Raw genomic sequence first — 23,193 nt, forward strand, 5'->3', positions numbered from 1 at the left:
TGTTCATCGTAGGAATCGAGACTTTTACTGTAAATAGTTCGACTGCTCAGTTGATTCTTAACTCCCCATTGGACTACGAGCATACAACAAGTTACTTATTGACCTTGAGAATCACAGATACGGGAAAGTTCGAAGAACCCTCTGGGAATATCACGATCAGGGTAAATAGGAAATTTTTAGACTTTTGTAATATTACTTTCGAACTGGAAACGAAAGTAATTTCATTATTCAACAATTATTCAACGATCGCGTTGAGATTATTGTTTAATAATCCCCTGGACTTTCGTACCGTATTCACTGAGGCTGAAGCAAATAATTATTTTACTTTGATTGCCTAAATGCTTTCGAATTCTTTTCTAAATTCTGTAAAAAAAAAAGAAATAATGTTTTGTTTCAATTCTGTTGAAAATTCGTGTTAAGATAAGCAAGCAATTTTAACATATTTATTTAATTCAATCTGAAAATGCTTCACATCTTTCCTTTGAAAAGTGTTCAGCCAACTCGCTAATATCTTTTGAGCTATTGCAATTGAATTGAATTTTCTCATATTACTTTTATCACTTACTTGGAAACATTGAAAGGACGCGTAGCAGCCACTTTGAAATTTAGTACTCCTTCTGCTATAATCACCTCGCGCGAGGTGAATATAATGAGATATGGCCGATCAAAGTGCTTGCATCTCTATGATCACCTAAACAATTATGCTAAACGTATTTAAATAAAGAAGCTGTATGCATGCGGAAAATAATTTAAGTGAGATACTGTTTTACATGGCTGCACAGATAACTCATGGCGAACATTGGAGCAAAGAGAAGCAAAGAGGTAAAAAAAGGTGTTAAGAGAGAAATCCAATGTAGAGAAGGATGATTTTCGCCTTGTCAAGAAAAGACAAAAATATTTTGAGTAACCACGTGGAATCGTACCTCAGATATCTGAATTCCGCACTGCGATCCTCCGCCACAGGGCCACAGAGACTCTGCTGTGAGTTAGGCTATGTTTTGGCTCATGTGTCACACGCGTTCTGCTAGGATAAGCAATTTTGAGAACTTCGTGTACGAAAATAAAGTAAGAAAGGGAGTACATGTGCTTTTCCTCTTTAGGTTTTCGTTTTGGACTACAACGATCACTGCCCGGTATTGCCAAATGTCAATTACGACCTCAAACCTATCCCTCCTCTTCAAAGGGCAGCATTTTTTGTTGCCATGGCACAAGATGGAGACAGTGGAACCAACGGACAGATTACATACAAGAGAAGTCATATCCTGGAAGCAATGTAAGTGAGGAAATCATTTTAAACTGAACGGCATTAAGTTTTTCACTCCATGGTTATTCTACGAGTCAACAATTGCGAGATAAAAATGGCTGGAAAGGTGTCTTATTTCAAGGTCAAATATCGAGAAACAATTTAAAGTAAAAGGAGTGTCCAGGTCAAATGTCTTCCATCGGCTAGAAAAGAATAGAAGCCCCGAACGTAAGCCTTTTGACAAATTAGGTGGTTAGCATTGTGTCCCGATTCGATCTTCTGACGCCCTGAAAATTGATGAACACGACGAAAAGCTCAAATATCTTGACTTGTGAAACAGGATTCTACATTCCTACCACCCCTTCCATGCTTGACATACAAATAATTTAGTCACACGAAATTGTTAACTCATCTTTGCAAGAGGGTAAGGCAGGAAAAATGCACTGATAGCAGCCTTTTGCATCATTCTTGACTATGTGTCATCAACGGCTTATTGATATCATTTTGATTTACTGTTCGTTTTTTTAATTTCACAAAGACCTCGAGTTGAGGCCACGCGGTTTGCAATCAAGAATGGCTCGGCATATATCTGGAGTAACAAAACTATCGAGTGGACCTACAAATATTTCATATTTGCTGTGGACGGAGGAACTCCAAAACGAGGAGACAGAATACCGCTGACCATAACATTCAATGCTACGTGCCAAGAAACTGGCGGGATTTTTGTTAATGCAACGAGTGGCCAAGTATTCTTCAGGGCGCCGGGAATGACGGGATCAGAGTATCGTGAGTTACAATATCATAACAGTATTTTCGACTGTTATTTGGAAACTTGCTCTACGCCGCCACCCTCTAAACTAAGGGCTTTTCAGTGGCCTTTAGTGTTCAACCTGGTTGAAGTCCGCTACGCATGTCCAGTCTGATTTTTCTTAGACACCTTGTGATTCTTTTCTTTTTTCCTGATCGGCTGTTTGCTATGATTATCATAGATTGTGTCTTAAGATCTCAAGCATTCTGAATGACTTCTCTTTTCCGTCAAATTAGTTAAATCGTTCTTATGTTTGCATTTAACGCAGTCATTGTTGCTTTTTGTTATAAAAATGCCACTAAATTAAGCCTTTAAATTAAGACTTTAAAAAATCTCGCCCTTTTCTCTTTTCAGCAAGAAATTCAACCACGAAACCAAAGTGCCGACGCTGTAGAACTGGGTACTATTGTGTTGGCGATGGAACCGAGGAAAAGTGTGGAGTAAAGTCGCCGACGGAATTTTCGTTTGGAGGAGCAACAAATTGTAGTTCATGTTGGGAAGGCTGGGTAAGAATGAAATCACAACTTTTATGCTTGTAATAGTCGATAAAAGATCGAGCAGGAAAATAAATCACGTCTTATCATTAAATAACAACCTTCAATGCAACCTTTCGATATCTTGAGTTGTACACCACAATAGAAAACAAGGGTATGGAGAAATGAGATTAACCCAGTGAAATGTGAGGTTGGAAGATTTAAGCAAAGCTTCTTAGTATTAACAGGCCGCCAAGGTGATCAACCTTCTCGGATACATACGTTTGTCATTTCTGAAGTGCTCATTCTTTATAATCTATTTTTTCCAGTTATGCCACAACGGTAGTGCGTTACCCTGCCCACCAAACACTTATGTCAAATGCAACGAAACGGTAAGTCTAGCACACTGCATCAAGTGATATCAGAGCAAGTGGTCACCTTCCTTAACGAGAGGGGTATTACGTGCGTCCCCTTATCCTTTAAAATAGTGTAAGACAGTGCTAACCTGATCTACACAAATTTATGCGGTGACAAGCTGCTCAGGATGGTTGTAAATAAACATAATGTACAATGTTCGAGTTAGAAATTCCTACACTTTCTTGAAAAATGTTGCAAGGTGCCAAACGTTTCCAACAATAATATTTTCCCAAATAGCTAGACGAAGAAATCATCCTAAGATTGAAGACTTTGTTCGTACGCTGGCTCAGGTATAGGTTATATCGAAAATGTCCGTAGTATAACTCAGTGGTTGAGGATAATCGGGAAAGTTCATCGAAAATATCATGCTGTCTCTCCAATTGTAGTCGTGTCCAGAAAAGTGCTACCCCTGTGAGCCTGGCACAGTTTGTAAAGCAGGAAGACAGTACGAGTGTCGACCCGGGACATACAGTGATGGAACAGGTGGGCTTAGTGATTCCAGTGTAAATCACATACTGCTGAAACGCAAGAAAATTGCAATTCATTTGATATTTGGAAATTTGATTTTGTTGGTGTCGTTGTTGCTGTTATTGATGTCTGAGTGTGAATTTTTTCTCTTTCTTTCGCCTTTTTTTAATCAGAGGATGTAACTTTTTTCATTTGTCAGGATTTCCTTGTAAGCTATGCCCTCCAGGAAGCTACAACAACAAAATGCGGGCAGAAACTTGTTACTGCTGCCCTCCTGGCTACAGTAGCACTTACATGAAGACATCCTGTCGAGCGTGCCCTGCTAATGAATACGCTGATCAGGGAAATTTTCCAAATTGCACACTATGCAGGTCCTGCTTCACAAAAGATTCGTGTAAGTTGAACAGAGTGTTACCGTGATCTTTTTTGATAACTAACTTTTATTGTTCTACTTTAAAGAAGAGTATCGATCGGTTCCTTGTGTGTGACTGAGATTTGACGGCCTACATACCTGGTTGGAGCTGTTTCCAAACGCAAATCTCCTTTTTGTTTTTTTCTGTTATCTTTTATTTTCAGGTTGCGGTGTTCAGTAGTTCGTGTAGCTAAGCAAAGCATCATAAAGGGTGGAGAGGCTAAAGAGACCTCATTTAAATCATACTGCTGTGTGATTTTAAACTGTCCTCCACGCACCTAAATCTTGTTGAATGACGAAAAACTCAAGTCATTTAAGCTCAGGGCACATCATGTGCAATCTCAAAAATGGGATGTAACGTTTCGTAGCAGTTGCTTGAAATTGGCTCGGCTCTCTTTTTATCATTATTAAAGGATACGAATTCAAGGTCTTTACGAGCAGCTAATATTTATATTATTTTTCAATAACAGCTCCTGTGGTGTTGATTGCAAATAGGCGCCGAACTTAGTGTTGATTATGTATTGTTAACTTGCGAAGAATCTATTGTGGTCATCTTTCACTAGGTAATGTCAGGCAGTATAGACATACTTAGTTGTCCATGTTTTTAGGTTAGGTCAAGTTAAGTAGGTAGTTAGTAAGTAAGTAGTCGTGCATCTAGCGATTAAAGCTTTTCCACGTTCTTTTAAAACGTTGTTCTTTGCTTAAACACAACAGGTCCATGTTTGGGAGACCCTTGCTATCCCTCAGTAGATTGTCACAACGTTGGAAATGGGTCATTCGTTTGCGAATCATGCCCAGATGGGTTTGAAGGAGACGGAAAGACGTGCACTGATATCAACGAGGTAAGTCGGCAACACTGGACTAATGCTGGAAGGTTGATTAATATGAGAACGTGAAGCTATCTCCCAATTATACACCATTTGAGATCTATCCGGTCACGTACATTAACGCACTGCCCGGCTATCTGGGTACATCAAATTGTTAAATGATATCCCTACCAAAAATTCTGCGTATTCTTCACAAATTAAACTTGATATGAATACCCCCCAGAAATTAGAATACACATCTGCTTTGTTTAGTGTGTCCTGGCAAACCCATGTTACAAGCCTAATGAGTGTGTGAACCTTTCTCCGGGGTACCGCTGCGGAGGATGTCCAAACGGTTACCGCGGCAATGCTCCATCAGGAGTGGGCCTTGAGCACGCGCAGAAGTACAAGCAGAAGTGTGAAGAAATCGACGAGTGTAGCGAAGGAATTGACACATGTGATCCGAACTCAAACTGTATTAACACATTGGTAGGTGTGAAATGAATGGTAAGGATTAGCTCTTTATGAAAAATTGCGGCCTTTTTCTTTCGATGAGTTGGCTTCTCACGAGCGGTTCTTCCCATCCCTCCTTCTATATAACATTTCCTTAGATATGTTAACCATGCATTCCATCAACGTATACGGTAAATATGCAAAAGTTGTGTTACGCACACTCAAGAACTGAATAACATTAGGATTGACATTGGGTTCAGAACTTTTTTAAGGAACTCATCGTTTTTCATCGTGGTGAGGAGAAAATATGAATGGCTAAAAGAAAAACGATATTCAACACTATTAACCTATTACTCCCTAACATCAGTATGCATATTCTCCATACTACTCTCTAGACATTTCCTAGGGTTCTGACAAGGAGAATTTGTTCAGCAATCAAGAGCTTCTTTAGTTGGTGATCATCTCCTTTATTCTCATGACCTTAATGTTTGACTTAGGGGTGATGTTGTAAGGAGAAATTAGATGTTAGTCACTCTTAGGGGTTTCAGGGTTAAGCTTTTCTAAGGGAAACACCTTTCGCCGAAGAAAAGATGAGTAACGTGTTCGTTAGAAATATAAGAATCTTCTGTGGTACACGAAGGACCAGTTGTCAACAGATTTGAACCCACACAATTAAAATTGCAACATAAAAAAAAATGTTTGAATGACTTTCTCAGGGTAGTTTCAAATGCAGCCCATGTAAACCAGGATTCATTGGGGATGGTTATCTTGGCTGTTATCCCGGTGACCTGTGCACCAGCTCGCAACATACCTGTCAAGCGAATGCACAGTGTACATCGACTGGAGCAGGAAGATACAAGTGCACGGTATGAAAATTGCAGATATAAAGTTGTTGGATTAAGGCCAAATTACGCTCAGTGAAGAGCGTGGAGGTACTGATAAAAAAATGAAACTGTTTTAAGAAATAAGTGATCAGATTTTTCAGTTGCCTCTCTCTGCATCTTCATTTTTATTTAAAAAACGATGATTTATCAAATTACAACGCTTAACTGGCGAATTAATTTTAAAGACTACCATCCGAAACACAAAACCACCTTAAACTCTAATGGGGGCTTCAAAATATGCCGATGAACTTGATAGGAGTTGTAACGAAATTGAAAATGTTAAAGAATAATATTAACATATAAAATTAACATAAGATGTACAATCTTTGAGGCAGCTATTAGAGGAAGAATTTGTTAAAGCCAGAAATGCAGTGAGATTGATAAGAGTTATGGTTTTTCAAATGTTCAGTTGAGGTTACAATCTTTGCTTCATTTTCACGCAGTGTAAAGGAGGTTTCGCAGGTGATGGAGAAGAGTGTGAGGTCGATCCCGATTTGGATGACATTCCCGTCAAAGGATTGAGTTGTACCTTACCTAACTGCAGAAAGGTTTGTTTTTGACTTTATTTGTTTGAAATGCTGACAGCGCTATTTTAAGGTTTTCTGTTAACCCGGTGCCGATCCCATCCTTCAAAACCAGTCTCGATCCTTTGAAAGGCATTCTTCCGTCTTACGTGAATATTTTACTTTTTCCATCGTCTAACCAGATGATCCCTTTTTTCATTGGATCAGTTATTTGATATCTACCTTGCAGGATAATTGTCCAAGTGTACCGAATACGGGCCAAGAAGACAATGATGGTGACACGGACGGTGATGCTTGTGATGAAGACGACGATAACGATTTGGTTCCTGATAATAAGGTTACAAATGTCACACTGAATCAATTTTAATCTTTTTTACTTAATCTCAATACCAGATGCTTTCGACATTGCCTTTCTTAGCATTATGTCGGAAGCTTGTCACACGTGAGTGGCCTTTTCAATTTCCGTGCCAAGTGATAAGTTCTCGTCAGTTCCGATAACGAAAAACCTGATCGTAAAATCGGAGGGTCTGAGTATCCAGAAATCCGAATTTTTCGTTGACGTTTGTCTACTTATAGCAAATTTCAACATTTTTCTTTGTTGAACCATCTTTTTTTTCTTCCATCATAGGATAACTGTGTTTTTGTGGATAATCTTGACCAAATAGACACTGATAAGGATGGCGTGGGGGACAAATGTGATAACTGTGTGGCTGTTCATAACCCAGACCAGACAGACACTGACGGGGATGGTGATGGAGACGCGTGTGATGATGATCAAGATGGAGATGGTAAATATCAACAGGACCGTTTACTATGATAGCAAAGTAAGAACTTGATGAAATTGAAAAAGCTCTATCAAGAGCCGATCGCTAGCACTCTACTGGTAATAAGGGGAAATGCCCGAATGTTCGATTATCATAACTTTTTACTTTTTCTTTTTGACAAAGAATGGCTCACATGGCAGTTAACTCTTAGCTACGGCCTTGAAGTAGGACTATCGCTTCACAAAAATTATCATAGGGTGTTCAAGTTCATCGTTTGTAATCTCTCTACCATGTATCTTTGAAGTTTTTCTTTTTCTCTGTTTATCTTATTTCTTGGTTAATTATTTTCTTAATTTATTTTTCCTTTCCTACTCAGAACTTGAACTTGAGCTCTTGAACTTAAGAGATATCAATTTTATAAGCTCTCAAAAACTATATCTACATGTTGTGTATTGGCTCCGAGGTTAGTGGTTCTAAAAGAAATAATGGCGTATTCTTATCTATATACCACGAAACCAGGAAAATTGAATCCAAACGACACGTGCCCCAGGTTAAACGCTATTGGCGACCATGTTGATGATGATGGGGACGGTGTGGGTAACCTGTGTGACAACTGCCCAAAAAACTACAACGCTTTGCAGAATGGAAAGCAGGTATGCCCAGAAAGACCTTTTGCAGGACACTCAGGTCCTAGACTATTGAAATCGATTCATTTTTGAATGGGATCATGATCAGTATGCCCAGTCTTTCACGTTTTGCGTAAGTCTCCACTGAACGATAGCTAAGCGGACTTTCTGGGTTAAACTTGTTCTGAATTACTTAATCGCTGATATTTACATCTACATTATCAAGCCAGCAGAACTCTTTTATTTTAACAGTATTCAACCTATAGAGACGAATAAACAATGCAATTCGTCTCATTTGCATGCCACAGTAATACAAGCTGGGTTTGAAGCTCAACTCTTCCCTTAATAAGAACCGAAATATTACGTTGAATTCTCTGTTTCTTGTGTAATTTCTTGGTCATACCTACATTTTATGTTGTCAATGTGTTCTCCGGTCTTTTTCTCTCTATATATTTTGTAGTCTCAAGGTATAACTATACTTGTGCTTGATTTCATCTCTTAGCCGGACAGTAACGAGAACGGGTACGGAGATGTCTGCGATGGACCTGGAAAAGACAAGTAAGAGACTAAAGAAAGACAAAATAATAATGATAAACGATACATGCCCGATAAACCTCCACCGGATATCTAGTGGTGGAGTTGAAGCACAGAAACTATTAAGTGCGACACGCTTCTTACATATAAGGGTTTGTTTTCAGGGATGGCGATGGAGTTCTTGACGAGTTTGACAACTGCCCTGATTTACCAAATGGCGAACAAGGAGATGCCGAGGATGACAAGATAGGTGAGAACACACAATATGTTTGAAGATTTCAATATTCTTATGGCAAAGCGAGGAGCTAAGAAATTATCAGAAAGTGTACAATGCTGCTGAGATCGTGATCTCCTAAAAATTGTCCTAAAAAAATGAGATGCTTGTTCGGAATAAATGACTCGCGTGTGTCTGAATTTCTAATTCTAGAAGAACGAATGTAGCTCATTGTTATGAAAGGTGAAGAAAAAAAGACTAGCCCGTTTTCATCGACGGGTTAGAATAACCATGCGTGAGTTCTTTTAGATTTCAAATGGTGCTCATAATTCCTCCGTTCTAATCAAAAAGGATTTGCTTTGTTTTCCGCAGTCCCGGAAAATAGAATTGACTTGAGCGCATATTCGTTTGTGATTGATTTTATGTGAAACTGATATTTTTGCAAGGTGACGCATGTGATGACGACCAGGATAATGATGGCATACCTAACATACGGGATAACTGTCCCATGATCAGTAATCCTAACCAAGAACATCACAAGCTATCTTATGATGACAAAGGTAAGGAACAAAAAGTAGCAATAGTCGCTGTGCAAGGGAAGCAAGATGTCGTGAAATATCGTGCGACATGATATTTAAAGAAAACACAAGTTTTTATTAGTTTTAAAAATCCGGTAGAGGTTGATGCTAATACTAATTTTTTTATGAAATTTTTGGATTGACATTGATCCAGAGAAGAAACAATGAAACGATCGCATAGTTGTCTATTTCTTTCGTTTTAGGACTGATATATATTTACATAAAAAGCTGAATCCTATATGCATTTTGAACGGCTTTTTAATTATGATCTATCGGAGGTTAAACTCGTAGATAACGTCATGAAAACACTTTGCTCTTTTATCACATTAAACAGATAAATTCCATATTGCCGTGCATCTGTACGGTATTAGATCACAGAACACGATAAAATGTGGCAAGAACATATTAATTTATTGACTGTGCCTCGTTTGCCTATTTTTGCTCTTACCTCTTCACATTTTGACGTCATCTGTGAACCTGTTTGTTAAATATACTGTGACCCCTATGTGACTGGACCAATTTATCAAGGAGGTAATTATACACTTAAAAGTCACAGTGAATTCCTCCACATATGCCATTTTATTTTCAGCTCTTCCTGTGGGCGACGCATGCGTTGAAGATTATGACGGCGATGGTGTCCCGGATGTCGATGACACGTGTCCTCATGCAAAACATATCAGCAAGACAAGCTTCCTCGATCATTTCACAGTGGATTTGTACCCAGGACACAGTGACCCGGTTCCCGAGTGGAGGGTGGCAAAAATGGTAAAGAAAAAGGGAGACTTATGAAAGGTCTTGGACGTGAGGTTTTCCCTTTCTTTTCCTCTTCCATCTTAGAGACTTCCTTATATTACAGGAAATCACAAAATGATACGAATAATGATAACGCAAAAAGGCAATCAAATAATGATAAACATCAAAGGAAAATGGATGGCCAAGAAAGATTCTAAATTTAAAAAAAAACTTGAAATAAGGAACTACAAAAGAAGGAAAATTTGTCATTATTATTATCACTATTATCACGACTACAACTATTGGTATTATTATCATTGTCACCATTTTTGGATAAATGGTCCCCAATTAACGATATTTGAGAGAAAGAAAACATGAGATATTCATAAAATCATTTTGTTCCCCTCTTTTTTCTCCTCAGAGATTTATGATTAGTTAGGCGATGCACAGTATTCTGCCGGACTGATGTTGCAGTACAACTTAGAGTTGGATGATCTGAGAAATGCAGAAGATGTAATTTGGGGCTGTTTTATGTAAGAACAATGCTTGGAAGCATCATTAATATTAGATTTTATCCTTAACTTCCAGGGAGTCGATGTTGAACACCTGACCAACACAAATCATCCAGGAATGCTAATATGTAAGTTCCTTATCTTTCATATCTCTTTTGTACATGGTTTTCTTGCTTGTTTGTTTCTTTGTTCGGTTTTTTTTTAGGCTTATAATGTGTAAAGTTTTTGGAAGTACAATTTTAGCTTAAGATTACGTTTTCATAATCGAAATTCTTTTCTAACTTTATCGCTGGAATAACTCAGGTTCTACACGTTACGGACCCGTTGATTACAGTGGAACAATCTATGTCAAGGATCGTGAGGGTTCTGACTATTTGGGTGTGGTTTTTGGCTATCAGTCGAATCGAAAGTTCTATGTGGTTATGTGGAGAAGGGAAAACATTAATTTTGGCCAAGCTGATATCAACGCTGGTATAAAGGGACTGCAGCTGAAGGTAGGAAGTTATATCTTAGATATAAAAATAGTGCAAACTAATACCATGACACAACGTAAGACCATTCCTTCATTCAATACAAATATAAAGAAGGAAAAACTAGCCGTTGGATATTGCTGTTACTGGGTTCTGACTGATATCCAGGCAGATAGAAAAAAAACCAGGGACTGCAATTGTAGCAGTAAACAAAGACATTTTCCTTGAAATTTGATGCAGATTTTTGAAGTGTTTTAATTAAAAAAGAAAAAGGGAAAAGGACAATTCCACTCGCATTTGGTGGATATGGGTAGCTAGTGATAATTTTTTACCATCTCAAATTCAAAGCAAGCTCGTTGGATAATTGTTAAATGCAAGATAGAAAAATCGGAAGGTCAGGGATTCGAATCCTTTCGGGGACTCGTATTCCTTCTTAGTCTTACGCACTCGACATAATGCTTAGAATATTTCTGTGATTGCTCTGTACCTCACTACAGTTATTGTTTTTATGGATACGGTGGAACTGTGAAGTGATTAGATCTGACTTGATTTACAAGTCGTCTCTTACACAAATAGCTTGTAGACTCGAACACTGGACCAGGCCCAGACTTGGCAAAAGCGTTATGGTACTCAGGCGATACTTTAAATCAGGTAATTGTATTTTTTTTCTTATTCATGGTAGTATAGCGCCAGAACCTCCATACGAAGCGAGATAAAAAACACATCAAGTGAAGAGAATTTTTTCCTCACGTGCTCATTCTGCCCCGCCATCAACTATTCTCCGTCCTTTCGTAAGCATAATGTCCCGAGGTTCACCAGTCAATATTCGACCGCTGACTTTTATGCCACCGCGATATTTCTTTGCGTAGAAAGAGAAAAAGCGTGCACGCTGAATGGCGCTCCAACTAGAACTTGAAATAAAATCCTTTCCAGAGTGCAGTTGTTCGTAATGTCAAAGTGTTCAACTGCACAGTTTTGGCAGTTAAATGATCCTGTAAGTACTTCAAACTCCACAGGGACTCCACACATAGCTCACTAAATCTAGGGGGCTACTTATTAAAAGATTTAGACGAAAAAGTTCGCTCGTACGACTCTCGTGGCGTCCCTTGCATCTTCGAGAAGCTCTTGTGTTTACCAAAACACCTCTGTTGCATTTCAAAAGCGCAGTAACGATCCTCTAGGCGTATCAAACTCCAATGAGGAAAGACAGCTTCACTGCATTTGATCAAGCCCGTAAACACGCTGCAAACCAAGGCCAAACATCATGCGCTCTGCTGCTGACCTTTTTATACCTTGCGCACGCACAATAAACAGTAGAGGGCGATTTGCAACTGGAAGAAGAGAAACCCTTCCCATTTCAGTACTCTGGCTCTCCAATGGAACTGCACTTTTTTTTTTTCAGGTAACTCTGTTATGGGACGATCCACTTATGAAAGGATGGCAGCATCAGACTCCATATGGCTTCCTCGTAACTCACAGACCATCCATTGGTCTGATAAGGTACATGTGGATACTTTCTGCATGGCTTCTGAAAAACAGCAATACATAAAAAAGCCAGGCATATCACTTCAGCATAAAAAAGCCATGAATTTTGAAAATATTTTGTTGCAATTTGGGATAAGTAATTCAAGTCTTCAGAGTCATCAGAGTCATAACCATTGTTAACCCCTCTCTTCAGAGTTCAGATAAAACAAGGAGACAAGATTTTAACTGATTCTGGAAACATCTATAACACAGTCCTGACCGGTGGGAGACTGGGCATATTTGTCTTTGGTCAACATGACGTCATCTGGTCCAGACTTGAAGCTCGTTGTTCAGACAGGTAAAATGACGTGACAGGTTGAATAACATGATTGGTGTATGCGTTGATATGCTCAGATTACCATCTTATGCTTGCTCTACTCAGGAGAGTTTTCTTTGTTCAAAGTACTGTCAACCTGTGTCTTTCATATCTGTATAAGAATGAGCACTATCTAAAGCGTTACTGCCTATGTATTATTTTTTCTTTATTTCTTTACGTAACTTGCATGTTTTCCTTCAATTGCAAATGGGCCACAAATGAATCTACACTGAGTGCCTACGCGCCTTAACTCAGTTTTCCCCTAGATTCCCGATCCTTTCGTCATTTTTTTCTCATGGATGTCGCATTTGTATAATTTTGTCAGAACTTAACCATTCTTTATTTTGTTGCAGAATAAACCAAGCCTTGATGTTTGACGGTGTTGACGATCACGTGACTCTACCATCCATTCATACTTTAGGTTTAACAGATAGGTATTTATTTCAAGTATAAACATTTTTCAGCCACTGTTTTGCACTATTTTTTAATACTATAAACTTAGGATACCAAAAGTAGTCCTATTCCTTTTCAGCTTCACGATCAGTGTGTGGGTAAACATGGCAGCGGACTACCCCATGACTGTCATGCCTATCGTTTGCAGTGATGAAGGAATGCTTTGCTTATACCTTAGAAACAGGTTAAGATTGAAATTGAAAGATCTCGTTAATTATTTATTTATCCAGTTATCTAGTCAGAAATCCTCGATACATGGCCAAGTGGATTATTTCAAAATACACTCTTGGCCAGAGGAAATGATTTTTTGTCATTGATCCGGGAAATGAACTTTCCTGTCTTTAACTTGTTTGTTCGTTTAAAAACATCAAGAAATCGCAGGATTCCCAATCTTGAAAGTCAGAGTAAGGCATCGTAAATACCTAATGCGTCACCTATCCCTGATGTCTGTTATCATTGTAGACTTTGATTCTTTTTTGTTTGCATTGTTTTTTAAGACACATTCATGGAAACTTAGGAAAATCTACCGTGGAAGGAAGTGAAGTTATAGAACCAGAGGAATGGCATCATCTTGTGTTTCGATTTGATGCGCAACGTATGTTTGATTCGTTTGTCGGTTTTTTCTTTCTCTCTTTTTGGGTAGCCAGGTTCTCTCTCAGTACTTTTAAGTAAAATCACGTCGTACATGAAAAGCGCACCCGCTAAAACACATACACATTACTTTATCTTGTTCCAGGACACGAGATTGAAGTATTTGTAAATGGATCATCGGTTGGTAAAAAGACTGATACTACTCCGCACAGCTGGGTGAGAGATAAAATAACTCATTTTATTCGGAGTTTCTGTCATTTTACAATACAAGAACCTTTCACTAAACTGTGTTCTGTTTTTTGGGGGTTTTTTTCTAGTCTCCCAATATTAAGCTTTCTATTGGACGCGATCAGAAACACTTCTTAAATGGAACAATTGACGATGTAAGTAATAATTAAGAATTGGTTCGTATGTCAGCGTGCGTTCATCGTGTTATGAAGCATGCTGGAGGCATAGAGAGCCCAAAAGATGCGAAGCAAAGAAACCCGATGTGAGAATATCTTTGGGGCTGTCCTGGTGTACCGGTACACGAGGGAATTCCTTTTGTTTTCATAACCATACATGGAGTTATGACGCAGTTCGTTAATGTTTCCTTCTTTTGTGTACCGGTACACGAGGACACAACCATATCTTTTCGCTGAACGCCATAATCGTGATCAGTTTTCCATCGCAATGCTCAAAGCCATAACGAAAAAAGGATAAAAATAAAAATGAATTAGTGTATGATCAAATTTCCGTTCATTTCTTTCTGACAGACGTATCCATGACAAAACTGTCGCGAATTGAAGTGTTCATTGCTGCAAAGATCACTCATATCCAGTGTCTCGAATGTAGTTTTGTGGCTGTGATTAAAAGATTTAGTTTAAAAAATTAGCTTAACTGGAACATCCTTCCCAAATTCTTTTATTGGAAGGCTTTACCTCTGAGGATCTAGTAGATCTCTCTCGTCAAGAACACTTTAGGAGGATTGCGATGTGTGAGGTGATTTAAGAATGTAGCATTTTTTACCCCTTAAGCTCTCTTTGTTCACTATATAATACCCGCACATTGATTTGGATGTATTCTCAGTTGACCCTTTGGGGAGTACGAGTCCCTGATGATGAGATCATAGAGTACATGAAGCTTGCGGGATTGACTTGGCCTATTCACAAGGGACTGGTACGGGCCCACTTCAATATGGAGGATATTTCCGGTTCGATTATCTTAGATCAGGGAGGCAATGGTTTCCATGGTAACCTTGTTGGGAAGCCCTTGTTTGTTCCGGTTAGTTAATGATGGCTATCGATGTTAATAGATTTCTCGATCTTTGTATCACATCTGGAATTATTCCAATAAGTTTCAGGCCATCGTTATTATGTGCAAATTGTGGGTACTCTCTACTAGCTCTCCGTCAAGATTCTGTGTCCGAACAAAGTCCATCAGGCAGAATATGACGACATAATTAAATTTGAAAACGATCTTGTTCAAAATTAGAGAAGTTGGGCTCGAACTGGCTAACCGTTCTTCGCAAAACTCGCTTTTCTGAGTTTAAGCAGGACAAAATTCAACTTCCACGCACGGACTTTAAAAGAAAAATGATGTACCTTCAATTTGCACTGATAATGAGGGAGATTTAAGAAGCAGAAGGGTTATCCTTTTGCACCTGAGATTGCACAAAGAGAAATTGCGTAAAAACTCGTCCAATAAAAATCAACCAGTGAATGCTTCGCCGCCAATATTGCAGATCTACATTTTTTCGCTACTGCAAGAAAATGTCTCAAGAACTGTATGCATTCTGCCACATGCAAATTCTCTTTGATGCTGTACTAACGTTGGCAGTTTCCTAACGAAACTACATTGGTTACTTAACAGAAAACAAAACTGATAGATAACTTTAGTTTTCAAGAAAAAAAAAAGCTTTTTGTTTTCTTTCAGCAACATAACCAGCTGTTTAAAGATAAAAAATTCGATTTAAACACAGGGAGTGAAAAATATCATGCAATTCAGTGCAGAATATTTTTCTTCGATGTCTTGATGGATGTTTAAGTCTACCTGTTTGAATTTTCATTGTTTACCTGTTTCTCAGTTATTGGCCGTTTGAATGCCTTTTTGTTTGTATGATCGTTTCTTTATTTTTTTGTTTTATTACAGAGTACCGTGGATAAAAATCGATTTGTGATCTCCTTTCCAAACAATCGACGAAGAAGAAACATTAGGAGTCCATTCATCGCTACTTGGGCGAGGAGACACTCGGAACTTTGATTTTTTCGTGTTAACTAAGGGCGACTTATATGATATGCAGACCCAACCGTATCCAACAACTTCCTGAGTCCTTAACAGAAGTAATTTAAGGGCCAATTCATGTGCTGACGATATATTTATTCAAGAGAAACAACAATGCTAAGAATGTCTCGGTGAATTAATGAAAAACAGACCCTCATTGAGCATGACAAAAAATGTGAAACTTTCACCGAGAGTGTTGTTTTAATATCTTTTGAGGACTATTTATTTTATCTTGCCTGTTTACTTTTTAAAATTGGCACGTCTGAGTCTGTGTAAATCGAGTTAGACATGGGAGGGAGGGGATACTTTGGAGGTCACAAGAGAAGCGTAAGCTTTTCTGAAGTTTTATATGAGATCCGAGTTGCGTTCAATACTCAAAAGCATGATATAATTTCTTTTGAAATAAACCAGCATCGACTTGGTTCTGGAAACGTGTTTTATTTCTAACTGAGAACAACCTTTTAGTGATGCACAGTGGAGAAAAGCAAAGAGCTATGGATAATTGAAGACCTCAACAAACATTGCTCCAGTTTGAGCGAAGCCGTTACATTAAGTTAAAAACCCAAAATTTTGCCCAAAATGTGCTTGCATCTGAGGGTCACAGACCATCACGGATTACTTTCATCGTTAATAGAGAAGTCTGACTTGACGAGACGGAAGGTATAGTAATAACAGTTTTCACCAGGGAGACCATCTCATTACTGTCATTATACCAGTTTTACTGGTAGGAGAATACTCGAGGATTCCACAATGAGACCTTAAAATAATCTACAAGCACTATTGTAAGACTTTGCCAAATATTTCGGCAATAACTCGCCTCAATTTTTCTTTAAGGGATTCCAGGATTAAACCGCACAATTATCTACAAGAGCAATTGGACTTGGATGAGCGGGTATCACTGGTGCAATATTTTTTTCATTCCGTTTACAGGGGATATCCTAAAATGGATTCCAGCAGAAAAGCCTACCGGTGTAGTTACAAAAATGGGACAAGAACTGGAATGTATTATCATGTGCAAGAGTGCAAATTCGTTCACTGGAGATTAAATCTATTTTAACCTCTAGGTACTTTTTTGTGAACGATTAAAATTAATTGCAGACGGTTTTTAGGCCGCTTGTCAACCAACGTGATGACACTATTGCTTATACAAATTCATTCTAAAACCAATATTTTTCTGTCAACCAAAGTGGTTTGATAGAGAGAAAAGAGAGGATTCATAAGTTGTGTATCGGTTTGAGGTAGTGACCGACGTGTTTGCTTAAAAATACTGCCCAGCCGGGAGAACGAGATATATTTATGAAAAATGGCAACGGAATTTGGGATGTACTCGGCGATTCACGAAAGCGTTACCGTGGCCCGTGGGCAGAGATAGGAAAATACTGACCGGGTAAAGAACCAATCAGATTGCAGGATTCGTTACCGTGCCCTCTTAAAAAAAATAAATAAATAAATAATGATTATCTAGTGAAGATATAAATTTCCTTTACGTTCAATTTTCAATGTTTTAATCCCAATTTCAATTTCAAAGAAATTACATTGTAACTGCATACAAGAAGTCAGAATGTTTCCGAGTACTTTGTCTGGTTCAAATAATTCACTTGATTAGAACAAACGAGGGGTCAGTAGACGCTTTGAAACGTCAGCTTTAAATTCTTTACTGTGGCCTCTCTACATTATCAACTCAGTTGATAGTAAATTACCTTGTCAGTAAACAGTAGTTGACTGTTTATGCCGTATCAGTTGGACGACTGACAAGGATGCCTGACTGGTTGGAAAGATTGACGGTTGAGCGTTTTCAGGTGCTGTTCCTGGCCAACTCTATTGTTTTTGCCGCACGCCACCATTGCTTTCATTTTCCTTCTGAAGTTTTGGCTAAATAGAGCATATACGAAGGGGTTGACAGCAGTATTGAACAAAACCATGACGTTAGAAATGCCGATTTCGACGACACTGGGCTTGTAGTTTGCATAGAGGAACATGGTGTAAGGCACCTGGTTTGCACTCCAACAGATTGCGAAGATGACACTGATGATAACGACCATCAAAGTGAACCGCTTCCTGGCCTTCACTGCGAGCTAAGATTTGTAAGAATGAAAACCTACATGTAATCTCAAGAGAATTATATATCAGTCATACCAAAGTTTAAAACACGTTTTAGAGCCTGTTTACATGAAGATAGGGGACCCCAGGTAGGTGAGGTAATCCGCCAAGTCGTAGTTGAGAAATAACCTGCGTTTGAAACAATCCTTCAAACCCGTGATCCGGGGTTAGATCGGTAGCGCGCTTACGAATAGAACATGAACACGACTTCGGCTTGGCGGGTTACCCCACCTTGAGACGTTTACATGGGAAACTGCGGCCACAGAGTTAGCCAACCTGGCAGACCGGACAAACAGATTTATGGGCCCGTTTACATGGCGGTGGGTGAGGTAACCCGTCTAGGTGAGGAAAAACGCCTGTCCATATAATCTCTTATCCGTAGAAGTTGTTTAAACTAGCTATACAAAGTTTGTCGACTTCGGGTTAAGGTAAAGGAAGTTATTGACAACCAAAACCCAAAGAACGTCGAAACGTTATCAAACATTTTCAACGAACAGCTTTGACAAGTTTCTAGAAATGTTTGGTATTCAATGACGTTGTAGTATTGAGCTTCGCTATCGAACTTCTTCCGAAATCTCCCCCTCTGAGAGGTCCTCAATGGGGTTAACCGTTAGCTGTAAAATGGCCAAAAAGTTTAGCCCTTAGGCGTAAAAATTGAGAAATATAAAACGTTAGTCGTTGATAAAGTGAACTGCATAAAGCTTTACAAGGTACAATTTTGGCACTATGAACTGAGTTGCTAAGGTAAATTGGCCACCGTAAAGAGTTTTAAAGCCGACGTTTCGAGCGTTAGCCCTTCATCAAAGCGAATCAAGAATCGTCATTCGCTCTAAAGAAGGGCTTACGCTCGAAACGTCAGCTTTAAAATTCTTTACGGTGGCCAATTTAAGTTAGAAACTCAGTTCATAATACCAAATTACCTTGTTATACTCTCCCACCAACGCAGCACTACAGTTTCTTTAGAAGCTTATCTCTTGTAAAATGTTTTCCTTTCTACGATGTGTCATTTTGCATTATTTTAGGTTAACCGTAACGATAAGATGGCCAAACTTCTAACCGTCGGTAGTAAAAGCCATCACCCCATATGTTATATGTAAGACATTCTTGACGCTACTCACACTCTGCTCCTGATTCACTTGTCGGACACCAGCAGATTTGAACCATAAGGTGTGCACGACTCTAAAGTACAACACAAACATCCCAAACAAGGAGCCAAAGACGACGAGATTAGAGTAAACCCCAAACGCTTTACCCATCCACTCCTCGGGCCATATACCCGCGCAAAAGTTGTTTCTGAGTTTGTTGATCATGATTAACGGGATATTAAAAACAAGCCCGAAGACCCAAGAGCCAGCTATTATTTTCTGGAAAACAAGAAAATGAAACAACACGTTAAACCCTTTAACCTGTAAGAGTAACTAAAGTTTAAATTTCCCTGTAACAATATCATTACTTTTTCAAATAAAAAGGGAATAAAAATCAACCAAATTATATTGTTGGATTTCACCAATAACTGTATCAAAAAAAAAATGCTCGAACAGGAGTGGTTCATAACAGCTTTTACAATTCCACTATTCCGTCAGTTTATCATATTAGGGCAATGGAAAGCGCAAAATATGTGACGGTAATATACTGTGGAACAGGACAAAAATACGGACAGAAACGATTCGCGCATTTTTTAATTCCTTTGGCGTTTTTAAGAGGTGATTTCTTTTAGAAAAAAACTTCGAGGCTGACAGAAACTTTTTGGTCATCATGAACACTTAGATGGTTGCTTTTGCCAGTTGTACTCTTCTTCCACGTAAGCCTCGTGGGATCGTTACGATGCTCAGATAAGCTAGTACGAAGTTTCGAAAAGTACTTAACCAAAAGACCAGAAAATGAAATAGTAGTGAAATAATAAATCTCGTATTCGATGGTCTAACATCAAAGACAAGCGGACATTTTGCTCGTTGACTGTAAATATATGAAAATCATGCGAACTTTCACTCACTCGAGTGAACTGCGGACTAAGAAACGAATATGGAAGCAATCTTCCCTTTGATGAAAACTACTTTAGCAGTACAAGCTTGAATTTTTTTTCATGCCTTACTTTCACCACTGCTTAAGTAGAGTTCATTACCACGAAGATCGCTTCCATTTTCATTTTGCCCATTGTTCGTATTTTTTCACGCCTCCAAGGGGCTTGGAAAAATGTTACGTAACTGGCAAAATATCCGTCAAAAAGTGAATTACGAACAAAGTCTTTCCATTTTGATAGAAAACCTAATACAAACCTTTACGGCACTGATTGAACATTTCCATTTATTTCCAAGTGGGTAGACAACTGCGTAATACCTTTCGATGGCGATTGCCAACAGAGTACAAATGGCAGCTATTGCTGCTACCCAAGCGAAAGACCCATTGGTTAACATCACGCATAGAACATCACCCGCTAAGCCTGTTGGGTGACTTAAATTGAATCTGAAAATGTACATGGGTATGATGAGGGTCGCGTACAAAGCGTCCGCCATTGCGAGGTTGAGAATCAGATAGTTGATCGGAGTCCTGTGTTTAAAAATACACCCGATTATCAAGAAAAATATATGTAGAGAGTTGTGGGCCACAAAGGCACAAATAAAGGCTTCCAAACAAGAGTTAAATGAAACACACAAACAACAGTCTGGCTCGCTTTCCCGCTTCCTCTCTACCCTCAAAGTCCCCGGCCGGGATTGACTTGTCCTTAATGCGATACCGCTGGCTTTGTATCCTATATTTCTGAACAATGGACCGTTTCCGTCGATGTATAAGCGTTTGTCATCGATCGATTAATTCATTATATTCTTGTAAAAACGAAGAAAACAATTTCACTCCGTGTATCACGCACTTCTTGTACTAAATTTTCCAGATAAATGAACCCAAAACATCCTGGAATCGCCACATGCTTTAACTTTGAATTACACCCTCAATAACTCGAAACCTCGATTACTTGGGAAGCCCAAAAACGCGAAGGAATAAAGTTTTGTAATCAGATGAATTTCCTTGCAAGCCTATATAAATACCTCATGTCTCGATGTTTTCGAATTATCGCACAAACCAGTGAATTTCCGGTGATATTTACAACGACAAGTGTGAAGAGAACCAACGTTATGACAACAGAAGCTGACATGACAGTGCTGTTTTCAAAAGCTAAATGATAATTAGGAAAAATAAAATAAGAATGGATTATCCATCAAAGCATTACTAATTATATACTTAAATGCTCTGTTTTATTGCCTGACCATGTAGTACACACATTTCATTAGTTCTAGTCAACCGATTTCGTGTAAAGTACATGTATTTTACACTCTTATGAGTCTTATGGGTGCTTTTTATGTAACACGCAGGTGCGTGTAGTGACGCGCAGTTTGCGTGTTGCGTACGTGCAGCGGTGCTGTAGTTCACTGACCTTGGAAGATGAGGCATTTGTTGTCAGAACGCTTACCGAAACATTATTATAAAAATGGCAAAAATGGACAACAACGTTCTTAATTTTTTTGACTGCGTAAACCAAAACGTGAACCAAGCACGTCAACGATTGGAAGTTAGACAAGACATAATTTGGAAACTCATCGCGATAGTTTTAGCCTATCTTATCTCCTGAAAATGAGAACTTTGAGCTGTTTGGCACTTTGATAGGGTGTGAAGTGTGTGTTCTAAAAAAACACTTTCATTTCGCAAAAAAGAACTACTCGCTCCTCACAAGTTACTGCGCAAATGTTACATATGTAACTGTCGCCCACTTGATATTTTTTATATCCGTCGTATTTACTTCGATTACTCGTGATTTGGTTACACGCGCCCGAACGGGCTCAGATGGCCCCACGTTTCCAAGAAGCTCGCTTTTCATTGAGCAGAAAAACTGAGAAATTAAACCATCGTATAATACGTGTATTTAAAAACCACTAGGGGACTGTAAAAAGTTACCTTATATCAGTTACGAGTAGAAGATCCCTCTTGTTAAGAAAAAAAGAACGGTCCATTGCTTTCCAATTTACCTTCACAAGGTGCGCACAGGCCAATATAATCACGAGATATATGAGAGTTGTAGCATGCGTTCAACAGTCCGCGAAGTAGTGGAAAACAAATGATTCAAGTATTATATATCTAGAGGAAATGAATGAATAGCAATTGAGTCGTAAACTCCTCCCCTGACAAGGTAATCCGTCATAGGATGACAGAATTGATCGATCTTTCGTTCAACTCCACTAAGGTTTCTTTTTGTCATTTTCGAGCGGGGAACATTTCCAATGTATTATCGACTATCTTAGTATTGTGTGATATTTTTACAGAGTTAGATCAAAAGAAGAAAAGTGAGAGATTGATTTGGGCAGGAAGAGTGGGAATTTTTCATTTTTCTTTTTAAATATATCGAATTCTTCAAAGGCAAAGCACAGCTTACTCATTAATGAAGATTAAAGTCAATTCTTTAATTAACTAAGTTACAATCGCAAACATGTGGTACACTTATTGCAATTTTGACTTTTTCAAAAGACTTGACCTAGGCTGGACTTTGTCCAGCCTTAGAGGTTCTTTTACTTCTACCTTAATATTTCAAACACCAGCTGTAGTCTAATTTTTACTGAGCCAACGACGCTGTGTACCTGACAACAGTGCACACTAATTCTATCGCATTCGACGACATCCAGATATTCTGCGAATTGCGAATTATTTTTCAACAATTATGCTGCTTTCCAAAAGAGAAGGAGGCGAAAATCCGCTTCGATAAAAAAACATTTTTGCCCGCAAAATCAATTTACTGACATAATCGATACTTTTTTCGCATCTTCACTCGTAGGGACCTTACAAAACCAAGGACGAGACACAAATTTGCTATATCTGTATGACCCGATCAATAGAAAGGTCATAAAAAGCTGGAGACTTAGTGTCATTGATAAAAACTTATCCAATAGAAAAGGACAACTGCTCCGATAACATTTTTTTCCGATGTCAGTCAATGTCAAGAAATGACGCTGGAAATCGATGAAAGGAAGACAGCAGCTGGGCATTT

The 23,193-nt window shown here is 38.7% G+C and overlaps 2 protein-coding genes across 4 annotated transcripts in view; one reads left to right on the forward strand and one right to left on the reverse strand.

Moving 5' to 3' along the window:
- Positions 1–16,490, forward strand: part of LOC113683036 (uncharacterized) — a 40,724-nt gene extending 24,234 nt beyond the window's left edge. For both annotated transcript variants that reach the window (XM_089200650.1, XM_089200649.1), the window contains 30 exons: positions 13–161; positions 1,101–1,273; positions 1,782–2,029; positions 2,406–2,557; positions 2,854–2,916; positions 3,328–3,424; positions 3,609–3,803; positions 4,536–4,663; positions 4,901–5,116; positions 5,797–5,946; positions 6,408–6,512; positions 6,718–6,825; positions 7,117–7,276; positions 7,772–7,905; positions 8,381–8,436; positions 8,577–8,662; positions 9,073–9,186; positions 9,794–9,969; positions 10,525–10,576; positions 10,752–10,942; positions 11,495–11,569; positions 12,321–12,418; positions 12,597–12,740; positions 13,112–13,192; positions 13,291–13,395; positions 13,709–13,806; positions 13,948–14,018; positions 14,120–14,185; positions 14,871–15,065; positions 15,933–16,490. In XM_089200650.1, the coding sequence (XP_089056776.1) occupies positions 13–161; positions 1,101–1,273; positions 1,782–2,029; positions 2,406–2,557; positions 2,854–2,916; positions 3,328–3,424; positions 3,609–3,803; positions 4,536–4,663; positions 4,901–5,116; positions 5,797–5,946; positions 6,408–6,512; positions 6,718–6,825; positions 7,117–7,276; positions 7,772–7,905; positions 8,381–8,436; positions 8,577–8,662; positions 9,073–9,186; positions 9,794–9,969; positions 10,525–10,576; positions 10,752–10,942; positions 11,495–11,569; positions 12,321–12,418; positions 12,597–12,740; positions 13,112–13,192; positions 13,291–13,395; positions 13,709–13,806; positions 13,948–14,018; positions 14,120–14,185; positions 14,871–15,065; positions 15,933–16,043 (3,797 nt within the window). In that variant the 3' untranslated portion in view covers positions 16,044–16,490. The remainder of the gene's footprint in view (positions 1–12; positions 162–1,100; positions 1,274–1,781; positions 2,030–2,405; positions 2,558–2,853; positions 2,917–3,327; positions 3,425–3,608; positions 3,804–4,535; positions 4,664–4,900; positions 5,117–5,796; positions 5,947–6,407; positions 6,513–6,717; positions 6,826–7,116; positions 7,277–7,771; positions 7,906–8,380; positions 8,437–8,576; positions 8,663–9,072; positions 9,187–9,793; positions 9,970–10,524; positions 10,577–10,751; positions 10,943–11,494; positions 11,570–12,320; positions 12,419–12,596; positions 12,741–13,111; positions 13,193–13,290; positions 13,396–13,708; positions 13,807–13,947; positions 14,019–14,119; positions 14,186–14,870; positions 15,066–15,932) is intronic.
- LOC113683045 (QRFP-like peptide receptor) lies at positions 11,149–22,260 on the reverse strand. 2 transcript variants are annotated; one of them, XM_089200674.1, is made up of 6 exons: positions 22,110–22,260; positions 21,206–21,332; positions 20,441–20,711; positions 19,283–19,528; positions 17,765–18,139; positions 11,149–12,446 (listed from the first exon to the last, which is right to left on the reverse strand). In XM_089200674.1, the coding sequence occupies exons 2-5, from the start codon at positions 21,310–21,312 to the stop codon at positions 17,801–17,803; spliced, it is 963 nt and encodes a 320-aa protein (XP_089056800.1). In that variant the 5' UTR covers positions 21,313–21,332; positions 22,110–22,260; the 3' UTR covers positions 11,149–12,446; positions 17,765–17,800. The 2 variants fall into 2 exon arrangements, with proteins under 2 accessions (XP_089056800.1, XP_089056799.1); XM_089200673.1 differs by lacking the exon at positions 11,149–12,446 and having other exon boundaries at positions 17,556–18,139; positions 20,441–20,627; positions 22,110–22,250.
- Positions 22,261–23,193: the final 933 nt, after the last annotated feature.

Source organism: Pocillopora damicornis, chromosome 3 (genome assembly GCF_964200805.1).
Source record: "Pocillopora damicornis chromosome 3, jaPocDami1.2, whole genome shotgun sequence".
Taxonomy (NCBI): domain Eukaryota; kingdom Metazoa; phylum Cnidaria; class Anthozoa; order Scleractinia; family Pocilloporidae; genus Pocillopora; species Pocillopora damicornis.